Consider the following 19,165-nt stretch of genomic DNA (forward strand, 5'->3'; position numbering starts at 1 on the left):
ACTTACTTCTTAGCCGTCCTTCACGAAATAAAGATAAGACCTGATGGGATTTGATCGAAATCTGGCAGGCTTCATCGAAGATTTCTTTATTTTCTCACTTGCATGTTATTTTTACGAAAAACCTGAGCAATATAACGCCTTGGAGCTTACTAAGAATTTACTCTAGATTGAAAAGAAGCCTGATTTAAACGCTACATCATTAAAATTGAGTATCAGGACTTTAGTTATATTATCTTTGGGGAAGGTTGTTGTTAAAAAGCTGAAAGGTTGAATTTCCTTAAAGCTTGGATAGCATTGAACGTAAAATGATATAAACATGGCACTGATTGTGGGGATCCATCGGTTGTCACAATGACAGAGAAGTCTGAAATAAATAATGCAGAATGAAGGGATGAAATAAGCAGGTTGAAGCAAGGGCGGTCTTTTTTTTTCATGCACCTCTCACTGCAGATAGACTTCTCCTGCTTTGAAGCAGAAGGAGTAAGAGTGTGCTTGAGGGATATTTTCAATCTTTGGTTAGTACCGTGCGTTCTCTAGATCACAGATATCGATTTTGATAGTATACTGCTGCGTTAAGAAAAAACACTTTGATTTCGGGACCTTTCCAAGATTTAACATAATTTAAGACTGAAAATCTGCTAGAATTTATGAGAATTGCTAACAAGGTATATAATAATTAACAAAAAAGAAAAAACAGCGTGTCCAACTTTCAAGAATCGCCACTGCAGGGACGTGCTCCATGGGTCAAAATAAGCACTATTAAGGAGAAAAATTTCATAGAGGAAGTCTTATTTTCATCAATAGAACACGCCTCTGTAGCCGGAGAGTTCAACTCTGAATCACCCTGTATTTTGAGGATTCTCAAAAAAGATTTTCGCGTCTGATGGGGGACAAAAGTGAGACTTATTACTAATTATTCTTACAAAAAAATTCCTGAGAATCGATCTTTGAAGTTTCCGACGGATAACCTATTCTCTCTTCCGGGTTTCTTTCACCGCGTTTATCAGAGGGCAAAACAACTCGTGTAACCCACAAAAATAAGTATTTGGGTACTAATCGATGAGAAAAGATCGATAGAGAAGAACCGTCGGAAAATTAGAGGAGACCCTCCAAATAGCCGTAAAAGTTGGCCGCTTTTAGCAGAGAGGAGCCAGGCGACATCAGTTATTGCCAAATTTAACCGGACAATTTAATTCTTTTGAAGAGAATTGTGGAAATTTATGAATATTTTTCCTCGAAATTTTTAGGAACTTTAGGTGAAATTACGAACAAAATTTTCTTAAAAATTGGAAGAAAAATATTCATAAGTTCACCAGGGGATTCTTGTTTTATGAAAGGAAATATGGCAACGCCTGAAGGTTCATGCGGCGTTTTTCCTTAGCACGACAGCATATCACCCAATCTTACGGAACTTTTGCCCCGACCGCGGAGAAGAATTCCTCTCTCTCCTGAAGAGGGCGCTGCAAGCCCGTATCCGGCGGAACCGGAAGATAATCATTCACCGGATATGGCTCATCGAGGGTGCCGCCGCAAAATATGCACAGCATTATTTTTTATACCCATCTCGACGCCTTGCCTTGCTCCATTAGGGTCAGCGGCAAACGGCCCGGAGTTCGAAGTTGAAGGGGCCTCCACCGAGGAGTCATATTCGAGGTGCCTCTGATTCTTTACCAGAAGATTCGAGGCTCGTAAGAAATAAGAAAACGGGGCGAGGAGAAAATCATGAGCCGCGAAACTTTTTTCATTACCCACTTTATCTTGCGATTCGTGTCGGTGCGGCTTTGTTTTTGTTCGAGAGAGGGCGCGGCGGCTTTTTTTACGCGGACAAGGTGGTCGTGTTCCGAAAGTAGTTTTCCCGCTGAATATTTGAAAACTTTCCGGAAAACTATGCTCGGATGCTAGCCCTGGAAGTGTCCGAGCTCGAAATCCGCTCACGGAAGTTTTCACCTCGCGCTGGTTGCCTCCCCAACTTTTATCAGCCAACTTCGTGTATTTTATGAGGCTCCCCGCAATTAGACGTATCTTGGTGCTCAACCGTTTTACTCGTCATTAACCCACAAAACAAACAATGCTGAACGAACATCCAGGATTTTTTGCTTTTAACCGAAAAAAAGAGGTGCTGTAGTAACATCCTGGATGTTAAAAAATGTGCGACAACTCTTGGATGTTGTCATTACCACTCTGGCTGTTAAAGTAACATCCTAGGATGTTACTTTTACAACCTATCATGCTACATAAACCGCCAGAGTGTTAATAGCAACATCTAAGAGTTGTCGCTCATTTTTTTAACAACCGTAACATCGGGGATGTTACTACAGCATCTTTTTTTTCGGTATGGTTATTTCTTAATCCCTTCCCTCCAACCTTTCATTGGGCGCCATCTGCGTCTTCTCCCAGGAGGAACCCAGTCAAGGACCTTCTTCAGCAACCTGTCTCCTGCCATTCTCTGGACATGACCATACCAGATGAGTTGTTTCGTCATAATGTCATGCACGATGGTCTGCTTGGCATCCATGATTTCCCGTACCGTCTCATTCCTGACGCGATCCTTTCTGGAAATACCAGCGGATCTACGCCAGAAGTCCATCTCCGTTGCCTCTAAAACCTCCCGGGTCCGCTGTTTCATCGGCCATACTTCACACCCGTAGGTTACTATGCTCTAGCGAAAATGTTAAGGTGCTCAATCCCCCAAGATTTGTGGTTTGAAAGAGAGCAGTGGAGGTTAGGAGTCGTAGAGCGCGAGGGAGTGCTGTAAAGCGACTTATATGTATGTATGGTTATTTCTTTTTGGTTCCATTATATTCGAAATCTGCACAGAAAGAGAGCAGAGACCCTGTCAGGGAGACTGTTAGGACCCCAAGGAATGTTAAAAATCTGTCCGACCGCTTGAGAATGCGAACACGAAAGCTCTGGCTGTTAATTCAACATCCTAGATGTTAATTCAGCAAAATTTTTGCCGCAAAGTGATGGGTCAGCTGCGCTGGTCACAGAATCGTATTTTGATACTTGATTCTCTGAGATCAACTAAAAATAAGGAGTTCTGTCCTCCAGCACATTTCTATGTTTGATATTAACCGAGATATCGCGCTTTGAAAAATTCGGTTTATGACGTCATCCACCGCGGTTGTGACACCCATTGGTCTCCTCCACCTTGCTTTCATCCGAGTTTCACGTTGCGTAACCAGCGTTAATGTGTGTCTCCGTGACTGATGAAAGCAAGGTGGAAAAAACCAAGACTGTAATGGATGACGTCATAAACCGAAATTTTCAAAGCACGATACCTCGGATAATATTGAACGTAGAAAGCTGCTGTTTAGACGGATCTTAATATTTTTAGCAAATGTACAAGACTCAAGGATCAAAACACGATTCTGTGACCAATGCAACCGACTCATCTAGAATCAGAAAGTTTTTTTACCATCCTCTTTGATCATGCTAAAATGATCATAATTAAGATTTTGAATGGATTACGGCCGTTTCAGCATAGTGTGGAAATTCAAAACCCCCATCTCTCCATCCTTTTAATGGGGTGCAAAATGTCTGAAGTGCGATCTTTTCCCTTTCATACACGTAAAAAACGGCTTCCTGTGAGTTCATTCAGCATCAAAAATTCAAAATCACTAAAAGAGGATTACGATCGTTAAGCATCAGCACCTCTTTGACAGAGGCGGATCCAGCAATTTGGCAACACCGGATCCTCTCCATTTAAACCCATGCTGAACAATCGACTCTCGTCGGAGCACCTGGCCCCTCCAAGAATCGATACATTTCCACGCGTTTAAATGGAGAAAAAACAATGTTGCCAATTTACTGGACCCGCCAATGCTCTTTAAATACATTTTCAACTTATCGAGTCTCACCGTCGACACTTTTCACGCACATTAATTCATATTTCCCCGACATTATTGCATAATCCACGCGATAGTCCCGAGGGAACGTCGTCTTAGGTCGACCTCTCCCAGTAGCCGTAGATTCCTTTTTTCATGACAGACATTACGCGGGTCCCCAGGGAATGAGCGAGTTAGTTCTTTTTGTTAAATGAGCTCCAAGCGAAAAAGTCATGAATGCTTGCAGTGTAGCGGCGCAGCGGGAGCACACAACTAACAATAAGTTCTAATTAAAGTTGAAGTATTTGCATAGGAAATGTGCGTTCCATCGCCGAGGGGTATGGCTCATGCCAGGGACCAGGCAACCTTTGCAGCGTTGCCGAATGGATCCATTCGGGTTATATTAATGGGGTTAGAGGCATAATCAAACCGATTTTTTTATGAGAAATGTAAACAGGGTATGTTAGGGTTAAACCGCCACACTGCAGAATCGTGTTTTATAGGTTCAAATGGGACTCATTTCATACATAAACGTTTCGCACGTACCCCGAGTCACAGCAGCCGCTCTCCCATATTTTTTGAAAAATTATTTTTCTCGCTGATTTTTGAAGGTCATGGACCAAACCGCATGAAAAATGAATATCATAAATATTTTTGAGCGGTGAATTCATCCATAAAAATATTGAAATCTCAAGCCAGAGAGGGATTTCAGGAGGTATAAGGGGGACCAAGATTACCCGATAGATCACAACCCCCTTATGTATGTTCAGGTGCATATACATTGACTGAAAATGCATGCAAACACAAACGCTCTCACGCCAAACTTGTCCAGTTTGTTGGTTTGTTTTTTCCCCCATTCAGTTTTTGATAACCTCGAAATTTTCTATTTACGGCGATGGAGATGTCTCAAAAATGGCATATTTCCGTACTTTATTTCCAAAATTACCGGGAGGAGGTATGGTCTCATCGATCCTACTTCCGCTCTTTGCAGTGAATATTTAGAAAATTGCGTAATTGCTGGATGTTGGCACGGAAAACGCGCAAATCTCTTTTAAATGTTGAGGCCACGTGTTTGTCTGTATCACACCTTATCTCTCTAGTCATCAGGAACTTTTGAACATTATCAGTTTTCTATCTATGACATTCGTCTTCGTCGTAGCTAAAATTATCACCAAATAGTCACACGTCGTTCAATGCTCTGTGGTACTGTGAAGTTTCTCGTGAACTCTTAAACTTTTTTAATGATGGTTAAAAAACCCCGGAAAGTTATCCTTCACGAGCTTGGCCGATTGGGATACATGGAAAGTTTCGCGAAGCAGCAAAGTGCAGAGAAAGCTTTGAAGGAAATCACTCAAGATAAAGAAGATAACCCGCCTTATCATGGATCACTATTTCTCGTTGAGCATAATCCAATCTACACTACCGGTGTTAGGGAACACGGATATGACGAAAAATTTGCAGAGAGGCTGAAGGGATTGAATGCAGAATTTTACAAATCGAACAGAGGAGGGCTAATCACTTTTCATGGACCAGGCCAACTTGTGGCATATCCTATCATCTACTTAAAATATTTTAATCTAAATGTGGGAACATACGTTGATTGTTTAGAGTCTACAATTATCAAATTATGTGAACTGTATGGACTGAAAGCATACACTTGCGAACACACAGGTGTGTGGGTCAATGATAGTAAAATTTGTGCCCTTGGTGTGCGTTGTAGTAAGTTTGTAACAACGCACGGATTGGCCTTGAACTGTAACACGGACTTAAATTGGTTCTCGCACATCGTTCCCTGCGGTATAGGAGGCAAAGGTGTAACCTCATTGTCCAAAGAGTTAGGTAGGAATGTCACTATTCAGGAAGTGACACCTTTATTTTTAAAATGTTTTGGAGAGGTTTTCGGTGCTGAGTTTGAAACGGCCAAAGAGTAGGTTGCTAGTTTTTGAACTGTCCTACTCTGGGGCATGCAATCCAGCACCTTTCCCAAAAAAATAGAGAGGAAAAATGCCAAATTCTTCAAAAATTCTGAAAATTGTTCTATAGAGACATCATCAAACATTTGAAGGAAGTCAAACAATGTTAACTTGAAGGACACATATAATAATTGCACCCAAAAAAGCAACGCGACTATTTGGCTCAAGGACCAGTAAACCTTAATGAAGTACGCCTTTTGTATAACTTTCAAGTATACTTTTTCAAAAGCATATTTTTGAAACCCAAAAGTATTGATGAATAGGTAGTTAGTTCTACGACCTCTCATGGTCAGCTACACTTTGAATCAGATAATAATATTCACTTAAAACAAACGGAAGAGAGATGGTGATAATGTCATCACGTGATAACACGTTTTCAATCAACATGCCAAGTAGCATTTAAATGATTTTCAAGACAAAGTTTTTGACATACCAGCATTCCTTGACCTTCAATGTAGAATTTCGTACTGTAGCATTCTCATCAATTCAATAATTTAAATACAAGTCATCTACGTGAATTTGCCTGAATTTTTAATATCACCCCTTATCATGTTAACTATGTAGTCAGGGCCGGATTTACGTTTTTGGCGCCCTGTGCAGAAATTTTCGAGGCGCCCCCCTCGCACGTCCCCTCCCTTGCCCGCGTATTTCCCAACCCGACGGTCTACTGCGTGATAACTCTAACTAAATACGAATTTTTCGAGTGAATGAATGATTCTGGGGCAGAAACCAAAACCAGGTACCTGTTCCTATTACTGTTAACTACGAAACTAAGAGAAAGTTTGACCCTTAAAGTCTAAGGTCTGGTCTTTTAAAAGTTGGAACGCAATACGATCAATCAGCAATCAGAGTTTCTGAACTTTCGACGCAATTCTCAATATTTTGCAGAGTTTGGAAAAAAAACCCAAAATTTGGCGCCCCTCAAAATCTGGCGCCCTGTGCAGCTGCACCGATGCACCATAGGTAAATCCTGCCCTGTATGTAGCACGTAAGGTCTCCCTAAAGAAAAAGACTGATTAAAGAACGACTATGCATACAACCCCATACTTCGTATAAAGCGCGCCCCATGCGAGGACTCGGCGAAGCTGCAGGTGAAACAAATTAAAATCAAGGGTTGTTTGGAACCGATACAAGCCTTTTGTCGAGGTGAGACCCGCAGCGAATTAGGTTGTTGAGAGACGGAAAATAGCTCGGGGATCCGTTGTAACTGCAATCTCGGAGCAGACACTTACGTTCTCGTTTGCAGTTTTCGCCCGCATTGTTTGCGAGCGGAACTTTAACTCCCTTAAGCGCGACGTGCTTCCAACGCGAGTCAGGCTCTGACAAAGCTGATGCGTTAGCCTGATGAGCCGAAATTCGTTCCGGGATCCATTCTCTGCCTTCGCGAACGGATATACAGCAATAGTGCAATCACTTTCCAAACGCTGCAGCAATGCTTATTCACACGGGGGAAAATATCACGCCTGATTGAAAAGCTCTCTCTTTTTTCTTCATTATGAAGCCCGCAGAATCATGAAAGCATCCCTGGTAAAAATTGGCTGTATACATTAGTATATGTATTTTGGAACATAATGAAGCGTAGCTATAGGATTTGTTATATCCTGCATATAGATGGCTAAAGTGAGAAACTACTTATCTCCGTTTGAGACATCGCAGACTTCCTGTCATACTTTATCTATATTCCGTGAAAAATTTGTATCCTTACTTCCTTATAAATTTTCTTGATTTTTCCATTCTTTCAGCAGAAAATTCCGTATAAATTTCAAGCTGCATGTACGGTTGGTTTGTTTCTCTCTGAAAAATCTAATGTGGACGTAAATTTGGTCGATAGGGCAACTATGTGAAACTAGCCGCCCAGGTCTAAGCGGCCCCCCTCAATACACATCTGTCATGGCGTCCTAACACAAAGTCGATCCTCTTCTTATCTTCCTTCCTTTTCTCAATGGAATCATGGCCACATCAAAAGTATTAACACAAATTTTGAAACATTGCAATGTAGAAACGTGATTTTGCAATTTGGCCAGCAATATCCCGGCCATTGATTTTTTACTGTCCTCATGCATAGCTTACTTCCCCGGGCAATGGTAGATCCTGCAGCCTTTCTATGGGCGCAATAATAAATCATATAGCCGGACCATGACGAGAATAAGAAATCCTTTAGCCGGGCTATCCGAGCTGTAAAAAATTCCATAGTCGAGTTATTAAGTTTTAAAATTTTATTGCCCAGCCGACTTTTGCTAGGTATGTTTGATCCAAAAATTACTGAAGCGTTCTTTGACAAAACCAGGATATTACGGTGTAAAAAAAGTTCAACAGAAGTTAATTCGGTAGTTCAGTACACGTGAATCCGATTCCTAAAACCGAACTTTTCGGTTCGCGTCAAAAAATCGGTTCGCTAACACTGTGTCAGACTGACTTCGGTTAAGGTGACTGCAATTGTCACTAATGCAGAATGAGACATACATTTTGGCAGAATTCGAAAATGGCGAAGGCTGATGTTTGTGTCAAAAGGCGAAGATTTTTTTTTTTTTTTAAAAATACTTTTCAAAACTTGTCGAGAAATTTGTATCTTATAAAAAATACTTTACCAACGTCTAAGGGTCATGCGCTGTTTTTCCTCAGCACGGCAGAAAATCCCTCACGCTTTGACGAAAGACTCCATGCCTTGACCGCAAAACCGACCACATTGCTCATGCAAGAACTCCAGCGGCCTGCAGCTCTGGTGGTCTGAAACACCGCTTAACAATGCAGGCTTACGCGCTAATTAATGAGAGACAACATCCATCACATTGCCTACAGTTTTTACGCCTAGCTCCTCGTATTCCACTCTGTTTTAGGCGGCTTATCTGAGCTTTGGCAACGAGGCGGCATTAGGCGGGTATACATGCACGCGGCTCAGCCTGTTTGCCGCTTAGGCGGAGGCGAGTTCTGCCGTGTCACGGAAAAGAGCAGTAAGTTCATTTTGGGATGAGTCTCCAGACACCTAAGAACATGTACTAATCGCGGCTCATACGTAAATGAACTTACTGCTCTTTTCCGTAACACGGCTGAATTGGTGGCACGAGTCGTCCAAATGAGCGCATACTGGCATAAGAGGCTAAATACAAATCCACGTTAATTGGTATTGGTCGTTCGACCGTGGCGCGGCCGATATCGTCGTAAAGTCGATCGATGTTGCGAGGTTAACTTTGATTTCCAACGGAGTAGGGATTAGAGACAATATATCGGTGACCAAAGTGCAAAACCACTTATCTTAATTGCAGCGTTTCAAAATTTTCACTCCTCTTTTGTTTTTTCCAAGAGGAACATGCCGCATTTTTGCAACTTTTTTATATGAAATATTCTGCTACCAGAGAAGAAACTTCGAGGAAGCACTCAAGCAATTACATCATTGGTTAATTTAAAAAATAAAAATAAAAAAAAATTAATAGTAAATAAATTTGTAAAGTATGACAGGAAGTCTGTAATATCGCAAACGGAGATACGTGGTTTCACGCTTTGGTCGTCGATGTATCGATGCCCAAATTGCAAAACCTCTTATCTCCGGTTGCGACATTGCAGACTTCCTGGCATACTTTATTTTTCCTCGGGAAAACTTTTTCAACGTAATATCTTAAAAACTTCCTTGATTTAGTTAGAAAAATTTGGAAACCCCGCAATGGAGGTGCGTGGTTTTGCACTTTATCGATATTGTAGAGACCTCGCATCTAAGCAATGAAATCGGCTGAGGTAAAATTGAAATTCGGAGATCATAACGCTATTTTTCGCCTTATGATGTTTGTTAAGCAACCTGTTGAACAAAAAATCAAATAAATGCCCAATGCCGACTGATAGAGGTCGTGTCAAGCACTTTCCTAGGCGAGATTTTGCAAATTAGGCAAGCCCCAACCCAACGCTCAACTCTTGGGTCATCAGTTATCATAAAGCGAGTCTGAGCGATGATTTCTACAGGTAATGTTCATGCAATTACAACCAATTGTACCAAACCGATTTGAATTATAACCAATTGCAATTGTAAATTTTTGCTAGCTTCATCCCAATTGCTCAACTCTTTGGTTATCAGTCATAAAGCGAGTCAAAGAGATGATTTCACAGGTTACTTTCATGCTTGGGAGTATACTGAGGCAGCCTATTTGGCGGTTTAGTTGGGCCTCTTAATTTGCGGGAGGATTAGTGTTGTTTTATTTGCTATGTTTTATTTCTCTTGTAATGCAATAAATTTTGATATAAAAAAGAAAAACAAATTCTATCTTTTTCAGGAAGGACAGGGAGGGGTCTTCGATATCATTACATTTCTGTTTATTTTTCAAATACCTACGCTTTTTGTGTTACAGAGAAATAGGAGACCTCGAGGAAGTTTGGCGCCCCTGGAATTTGCCCCCCCCCCCCCCCTCAAGAGTGCGTATTTTTTGGACACAATGCATAAAATAAGCAGAACCTGTCGAGAGGGTAGAGGTGTGTTCGCTTCGAAGAGACCGCGTTTTGGGAAACAGCGCGGAAAGTAAGTGATCTCTTTTAATCTCACCACAATATCTCACTGTTCCAGCAACTGAAAATTCATCATGCTCTATTAATTGTACTTTTTATTTATTTTTTTTTTTTTATTTAATGGTTTGGCGATCCGTTCCGTAGATTATTGTATCAGATGCGAATTACATACACAAATATAGCTTGTTTCAAGCAACGGAGTGCAGAGGTATGGATCAAAATGATTGACATATTTAAAAGCTCAGTATTCACGTATCACAGGCGGTGAGTTTTTGTGAAACGAAATAATGTAATCGAACTTGAAGCATTTATTAAACTTGCATGATTCGTCATATTAATGAAGTTTGATTAATCTTACTTGCTTCGACCCATTATGTAAATGTATGGTAGAGGACGAGTGATGAATGAACAAGTTTTCGCTAAACTGAGGACAAAGCAGCAGCATGAGCTGTTTGCACATACGCTTGCACAAGGTTGCGATACGATTGCGCGAATGCCCCTTTTTTACCTTTTTGGAGATGCATGGGATTACGCGAATTTTTCTGGTACTGATACATCACATGTTAGCGCGAATATTCCATATTCAACGAGGAAGCGTCAATTTGTGCGACCTTGTTAGTTTGTGGTAGATAACTACATTGCGGAAGACTGTTCATTTTAACCCTACTTACGGGCATGTCTCAATTCGATGGATAGCCCTTGTAGCAAAAATAGCCTAGAGAGCTTTCATAGACGTTTAAAAAGTTAACCAGCGGCCTGTGATCACTACGTGGCCGCCTACCACTGAAAAAACTGCACGTAAAAAATCGGAAAACAACCCTCCTGTATAGAGATGAATTTTTTTTCGTTTTTTTTTTTCCATTTTTAACTAAAGAAAAGTAAATTACAGAGATTGTAGAGATGAGTGGATTCAAAAACCCGACGGGTGCACCCGAAAGAAAGCATATTTTTAGCTCTAATTGCAACGTTATGCACCATTTATAAGTTTTATGTGTAATAAATGTTTTTAAAAAGCTACTCACAGGTCTTCTGAAAAGTTTCCGCGAATTTATCTGAATGATCTCAAATAAAAGTATCGGAAATTTCGACGCGATATTTTTGTTCGCTCTATTTTCTTTTAATATAACAAAAAAAAAAAAAAAAAATTAAATATCATCAAATTTTCTTAATTGTTACAATGAGGATACATAGATTCCCTTTAATCATGGTAAACACTGGAGCAGAAAGTCAAGAATGATAAAACGCAGTCCTACAGTATTCATACAGTCTTGTAGGCTCTAACATACGTTTCTCGCCAACTGACCGGCTACAGTGCGTTTGGCGCAATGCGAGAAGTATTCATGCAGTCTTGTAGGCGCTAATATGGGCTGTGCGAACTTTGCGTCGACCGCACTGTTTGGCGCAATGCGTGAAGTATCCCTAAAGTCTTGCAGGCGCTAATATACGTTTAACGCCGTTCGCACTGTGTTTGGCGCTATTATTCGAACTCGCGTTAGAATAATCGCAGCATCGAATATTAAAGCTTTAAAGGCCTATGTTGTGTGTCAACGCCGTATGAGCATTCTAACGTTGCCTCGTTTCTTTTTCGATATAAAATAAGTATTTTTTTATCCCACAAATATATGTTCCTTCTATATTCTCTTTTAAGCATTTTGATTAAGGATTTTTTCAGCCGCTTAAACGGGCCTGTTGCAAAATTTTGGTAGAGCAAAAATAAGATCTGTTTCCATCCGGAAATGTCTAAATGTCTCAAAAATTACGATGAGCTCATTGGTAAAGTTTGGAATGTACTCCTAACTTTACTAGCTGCTAAGAAATTCTGCAGTTTCTTGAGCTTCCCGCTTCAAAATGATACCAATGCACTTGCTAAAATTTCGTTAGAGGAGTCGTTCCATTCACCCTCTCCCAATAGCAACAGCCAACGTAGCCGATGCTTCCGCGCGTAGAACGCCATCGGGAGCGAAAGGTCAACCAAAGCTGATTTTTATCAACGCGAAGAAATCGTGAATGTAAACACGTTGAGTTGTTAACAACAAATGGTTAGAATCTCGTCCAGGCACATGTGTTATGGCGGATTGGTGTCGGCCATGTTGAATATTGTGTAGTTTCCTAGTGCACAGGGGTTGGATAAAACGGCACCTGTAACGCAATGCCCATCTGTGTCGTAGTATCGTTTTTAAAACGTTGAGCTTCAAAAAAAAAAAAAACCGCGACCCAACGCGACCAAAAGCGCTCTTCTGAAACAATTGAATATTTGTGTTTCTACGGCGAAGAAGAGGATAATTCTAGGGTAATCCCTCGCTTCAATGGAGATGTTGCATGTGTGAGGGATTCACGATTTGACAATGGATTCTTATGTAAAAGTTCGCGAGAAACACGACGATGCCACTGGTTTTCTCTGAAATCATCTCCCAAGCTCAAAAAAAGCTCTCAAAGTGAGGCCAAAATGGAGGGGATATCCCACCCTACCCTGAGAGTCCACCTCTACATCAAAACAAACTCTCCATGCAAAGATAGGGAGCAAATACATTAGCAGGGTTGCCGTGTTTTCAGTTTTGGAGTCCCCAAATAAAGTGGCAGCCCTGTCAATGTATTTGCTCCCTATCTTTGCATGGAGAGTTTGTTTTGAGGTAGAGATAGACTCTCAGGGTAGGGTGGGATATCCCCTCCATTTTGGCCTCACTTTGAGAGCTTTTTTGAGCTTGGGAGATGATTTCAAAGAAAACCAGTGGCACCGTCGTGTTTCTCGCGAACTTTGATGTAAGAATTAATGGTCAAGTCGCGAATCCCTCACACATGCAACATTTCCATTTCACCTACTAGATGGAATAATTAAAACCGATTTGGCAACAAGAGTTGCGTGATGGCTCCTCTCCGATGATTTTGGTCCATCGTTGTGGGTCCTCCGGTGGGAGAGGGATGGTGGAGGGAGAGTGCATTCCCCGCCTCCTCTTTCATCACACCCCATCCCTCATCGTCCGCAATTTGCTGAAAGCGCGAATTAGGATTGAGCACCCACTGACTCAATGAATCAGTCTATGGGATTGCTTCACCTGCATCGCCTTTTGAATAGACTCGATTGCGAGGTTGTCGCGACTACTTTCTAGAGTGCAGTGGCGTGGCGTGCTTTGCGATATATCGATTTTTATGCCATTTAAACCTATGAAAGAGGATCGATAAACAGGGTGTTCGCAGCGAGCACCTTAATAAACGATTCTTTACCATAGGTTTAAATGGCATAACAATCGATACATCGCAATTCACGCCACGCCACTGGTACTCGGTACACTCTACAAATTTACTAAATTTCGCAGTTTAGGACTTTTTTTTGTGGCTCAACCATAAAAGCACGTATTTGCGTGAAGAAACCAATGCCACACGCGCTGTGTCTGAAATGTGCCAGAAGTAGTAGTTCCTGCAAAATGTAGTTTAAATATGTTAAAGAAGTCGGGGGTCAAAGTTAGGGCAGAATTCTGTCGTGAGTAGCTGAGAAAAAAACCGGCTCGTTTTTGGTAGAAAAATGTATATATGTATGCATATGAATTCACTGAAACGGAGTACAGGCTGCGTGCGGAGAGTGATCAAGCAAATTGGCAAAACTGGCCTTTTTACATTGAGACCTATGTTGAATAATCGATTCTTGTCGGAGCACCTCGCCTCTCCTATAATCGATTCATTTCCAAAGGTTTAAATGAAAAGAAAAGTATGTTTCCAACGTCTTGGATCTGCCACTGGCTGCGTGTTTCTCATTAAGTCGAGTGCGCCTTCAATGAACGTGATGGCAATTTGAGCTACTTTGGAGCACGAATAGTTGAACGCTGTAGGTTTGTCACTTACGCTCTGTCCCGGCAATGAACACACGATGATTAGCCTCCTTCTTGCTGCCAAGGAAGTAGAACCTTTGATATTCCGACATTATCTGGTTCATTCCCGATGGATTGTATATTTTAAGGAAAATTATTAATATTCTCCTCCAAATTATTAGATATTTAAGGTGGAATTGCAAAATAATTTCCTCGTAATATTAAATGCAATATATTTATACGTTTTACCGAAATTTCTTATTTATCGAAGAAAGAGCCGTATGCAAAAACGACATTTTTCGCCCCCCCACTAAAACTTATTCAAACTTCGTCTATCAGTTACTAATACTGGAGCGCTTCTTTCCCCAAATTTTCAGACCCCCAAAAAATTTTGGGGGGGCGCTAGGGGGGGTGGAAGTCAAAACCTGCGACCCTCGATATCTTTCGAACAAAACAAGATATTGAGACCCGGTTTGGACGAAAAATCGTCTAAAATTGCATACTTTAAGATTTTAAAGGTCAAAATCCTAAAATTAAATTTTTAACTTAACTTATGTGCTTTTTTTCAGTTTTTGAGGGAAAACAATTTCTTTTAAACAGATTAAACTGAAATTTCACATTTTTTGATTTGAACCAAAACCAGTTTTTTAAATTGTTCGTCTTTTTCCGCATCCAACGAGTGGTCGTATAAGCTGGGGAACCGAACGGTTCCGGAGTTATGATCGATTGAAGTTTCGCTCAACGCGCGCCGACCGATTTTTGCGCGCAAAAAAGTCGGATTTGACTGTTATTAAATCAGATTTAATGTTCAAACTGAGCAAAATGCATTATTAGGGACTCTTGAGGGTCGCTGAGTCCAGAAATTACAGATACTTCCAAAAAATTCACGTTTTTAAAATTACAGCTCCGTAGCGCTATTTTAGAGGCCCACTGAGCGCCGACCGGCCGCTCAGTGGTCCTGTACGAAGCTGTAATTTTAAAAACGTGAATTTTTTGGAAGTATCTGTAATTTCTGGACTCAGCGACCCTCAAGAGTCCCAAATAATGCATTTTGCTCAGTTTGAACATTAAATCTGATTTAATAACAGTCAAATCCGACTTTTTTGCGCGCAAAAATCGGTCAGCGCGCGTTGAGCGGAAACTTCAATCGATCATAACTCCGGAACCGTTCGGTTCCCCAGCTTATACGACCACTCGTTGGATGCGGAAAAAGACGAACAATTTAAAAAACTGGTTTTGGTTCAAATCAAAAAATGTGAAATTTCAGTTTAATCTGTTTAAAAGAAATTGTTTTCCCTCAAAAACTGAAAAAAAGCACATAAGTTAAGTTAAAAATTTAATTTTAGGATTTTGACCTTTAAAATCTTAAAGTATGCAATTTTAGACGATTTTTCGTCCAAACCGGGCCTCAATATCTTGTTTTGTTCGAAAGATATCGAGGGTCGCAGGTTTTGACTTCCACCCCCCTAGCGCCCCCCAAAATTTTTTGGGGGTCTGAAACTTTGGGGAAAGAAGCGCTCCAGTATTAGTAACTGATAGACGAAGTTTGAATAAGTTTTAGTGGGGGGCGAAAAATGTCGTTTTTGCATACGGCTCTTTAGCAGCATATGAAGAATACATCGGTGAATACATCGGTACAAATGGCAATTCTCTCTCGATGTCTGCCCTGTCAAGAAAGAACGCCACATGAGCCTTTGAATATTGTTAAGTTTTCTTTTATAAAACACAGAAACCCTGGGAATCCTGTCATAATATTATTCTTTCTATAACTTCCAAAAATTTCACTCGTAATTTGATCTGAATTCCCAGAAAACGTCAAGAAAAAACACTCAAAACCTTGCCAGAAGTTTATATTGTTTCAGGAGTAATTTGGCAACATTTGAATGCATATACGGTGTTTTTCCTTAGCACGGTGCAGAATTGATGGACTTTGCTAAAGCAACAGAGCCTCAGAACCCAAGGCATCCCTTACACGCGTGAACGGTAATCAAAGATTTACGGGCGTTGCATTTATGCATAAGCCAGCGGCGGCGGGAAAGTCCCTTAAGTCGAAAACAACTTAAATACACGGGTTCCAGACCGGACTTACGCGGCTCTTTGTCGATGTGACACGCCGTTATGACCTCAGTTCCGGTTCGCGCGTCGATTAACTCCCTAGACCGGAGGTCTCGATCCACTTAAGCCCTGTCCTCGCTATGTGCCGAATATCGCGCGGAAACCGCCATTCGTCGCACAACGTGACGTTTAAGATATAATTCGTCATAGAGTACCTATATTGAGAGAGTATGGCCACTGGTGTTACCACTTCTGATTGGCTCAGCCATCTCAGGCTGAATGGAGCCCTTAGGACCCAAAAATGGCGGACGCCATAAATTAATGTAATGCAAAATGACTCAAAATGTGGTTTTCTTTGCTTATCGTAACGAGAAATTTACCCAAATGCACTATTGCGACTTCTTTACATATTTTTAAGGCTAATCGTGTGCAATTTTTGAAAAAAAATATCTTGGATGTAGCAAGTTGGCAGCAAGTGCGGTTGGTGATAACCGTCAAAAGTTGGCAATGGCCCCCCTCCCATCCACAAAAACCAAAACAAAGCACCGCCATTTTTGGGTCCTAAGCCTCTCCATGGGGCCCAGTGGCCATACTCTCTCAATATAGGTACTCTAATTCGTCAAGCTCGCGATATATCGCATCGATTGTGTCAAAAACCTTGACAGATTTTAAATTTTTAGCCAAAAAAGGACGAAAGCCCCGCGCATTAGCCTAAAGAATCGTTTTAAACAAAAACACTGGCAAAATTCAGAGAACTGAAAGCAGAATCCTGATTGGAAAGAACCTCGCATTCGATACAGAAAATGAGAGAAATGTTTTCTCTCTCGAGCAACTAGTTGGTGCCTAGGAGAGGAATGTATTCGTTCCTAAGCACAAACTAGTTGCTCAGGAGAAAAATACATTTCTCTCCTTAATTCCTCTCATAAAAAGAAGCTTCCTCCTCAGGAGAAGATACTTGTCTTCATCGATAATTAATTCTAGGGACAAGAAAATGTCTTCTTTTCTAAATAATCTGCAAGGTTTTTTGAATATAAACATGATTATAACTGACGAAAAACACGATGTCTCGTAAAGTTGTCAGAATTTTAAGGTATTTTCTATTCCCTGTAACTATAGAACGAATCCTCGCCGAATGTTTTGCGACCCTTCATTTTAAAGCAACTTTTATGTACTTTTAAAAAAAATTTTCGCATTTTTGGCAGAAACTTAATAATTTTCGTGAAAATTGCAAACAAAATCTTTCAAAAAATGCACATTTTGTAGTGCAATTCAGAATTTTGGGGCCATTTCCTGCCCTTGCGGGCGTCCAAACGTGTCGAACTATTAGTATGTTGGTAAGGTAGTTTAACTAGAGAGATTCCTGCACAGTAAGCTTTCGTTGCAATTTATTCAAACGCTACGTTGACCTGAATAGGGACCAAACGCATTAATTCGAACTTCGCGAATGATTTTCAATTTTCCAGTCGGGAAATATTTCTCGGGCAGTGTGCGGCGGTATGACACGGTGCAGTCCGGTAACAACGCCCGACCGCAGTTCGCATCGCACGCCCGGGGTCTCTCAGGGACGTATCCTTTTAACTCGAGCGCTAGGGGCAGGAATAACCGATGCACGCTGAACTTCACACCCACGGGATCGTCCGTGTGGTTGCGCTTCTCCCGAATTAAGCCCGACATGAATCTCCACAAAAGGGCAATCGCAAGTTGGTAGCGCGGTTTTTAGGCTATAGATAGACATAAATACCATGCCGTGCTAAGGAAGAACGCCGTAGCCTTTTTGCGCTGCCTTTCTTCTGGTAAAATACAAATTCTCAGGAAAGCTTGTGAACATTTTCCGTCCTATTGTCCAGAGAATTTTTTCCCCAATGTGATCTAAAATATCAGAGAATTTTGAGTAGAAATTTTCATCATTTGTTTCAAAAATTAATATTTCAAGAGGAGAAAGGCAACTCTCGGATGTGCATATGGCGTTTTTGCTTAGCACAGCAGCATAGATTGGTGGTGGCCTGAGAGAAGTCGTACACAACATGGATACGGTTGATTTTGCTTTTCTCGACGGTGAGATTTCTTTCTTTCAAGGACGGTAACTGATATTCAATACCGTGATAATTTTAAAAGTTATCAGTTTAATTTAACGTATATATTTAACAACATCCAAATAAAAATCAATGAGACATTGAGAATGAGAATTTTAATATTTGTATTCTTAATTTCTTATTATCTTCTGCGGGCTGATTATTGAATTTGATAGACAAAGACGTAGACAAAGAATACATGGGGTGAGTGGAGCGACCCTATCGGTAGACTATAGAGTTCCTTTGACACTGACATTTTTTCCCTAAGGACGGTACCTAACGTACGTTCAATATCTTGGCCTGCCGGCTGATTATTGAAATTTATAGACAAACGTATAGAAAAAGCATACAAAAGGAAATGTAGCGATCTTATTTGTTGAAACTGGTTGTTGTAATAGACTGATAAGGGTGAAAATGATGGCCTAGTTATACATATGGTTTCTCGTGGGTTGCCGTTAGTTAGTCTATTGCTTATGTGCATTGCACTCATTGCAGCCACTCGCCTTCACCATGAGGATTGTTCCATTTTATCTTTGTATTCTTCGTCTATAGCTTTGTCTATCGATCTCAATGATCAGCTCGCTGAAATCAATGATATCTCGATCTTATTAAAAAACCCCTTACCCCGCAGGAAATTACGCCGAGCAAGGCGTGTGATTCAAGATTATATTTAGAAATTGATGACCCTAAATTCCTCGCCCTCCATTCGTAAAGCACCCGGGTGTGCATAATATAATGAATACATTTTCGTTGTCTTCAACACCTTGATAAATGAGTTCTTAATGATCCACTGATGCTCTCACGTTTAATATACTTACCCCGCGCGCAACAATATTTCACCTGCAGTTGTGAAAATTCGACGAGTGTTAGGTGCACACTTTCCATCCTATATTTTTGGATCCGTGCACACCTTGTTTCTCTTGGATTTCATGTTTGAAACATTTTTG

The 19,165-nt window shown here is 40.8% G+C and overlaps 2 protein-coding genes and 1 pseudogene across 5 annotated transcripts in view; 2 read left to right on the forward strand and 1 right to left on the reverse strand.

The window, feature by feature from the left end:
- The window catches only part of LOC109030914 (diuretic hormone receptor), a 413,955-nt gene that overhangs the window by 202,910 nt on the left and 191,880 nt on the right, over positions 1-19,165 (reverse strand). The window lies entirely within an intron of this gene.
- LOC140224670 (octanoyl-[acyl-carrier-protein]:protein N-octanoyltransferase LIPT2, mitochondrial pseudogene) lies at positions 4,946-6,318 on the forward strand (annotated as a pseudogene).
- LOC109030865 (uncharacterized) overlaps positions 6,431-19,165 on the forward strand; it is a 136,335-nt gene continuing 123,600 nt past the window's right edge. For both annotated transcript variants that reach the window (XM_072300814.1, XM_072300813.1), the window contains exons 1-2: positions 6,431-6,539; positions 10,135-10,301. In XM_072300814.1, coding sequence (XP_072156915.1) covers positions 10,219-10,301 — 83 coding nt within the window. In that variant the 5' untranslated portion in view covers positions 6,431-6,539; positions 10,135-10,218. The remainder of the gene's footprint in view (positions 6,540-10,134; positions 10,302-19,165) is intronic.

This window comes from Bemisia tabaci, chromosome 5 (genome assembly GCF_918797505.1).
Source record: "Bemisia tabaci chromosome 5, PGI_BMITA_v3".
Lineage (NCBI taxonomy): Eukaryota > Metazoa > Arthropoda > Insecta > Hemiptera > Aleyrodidae > Bemisia > Bemisia tabaci.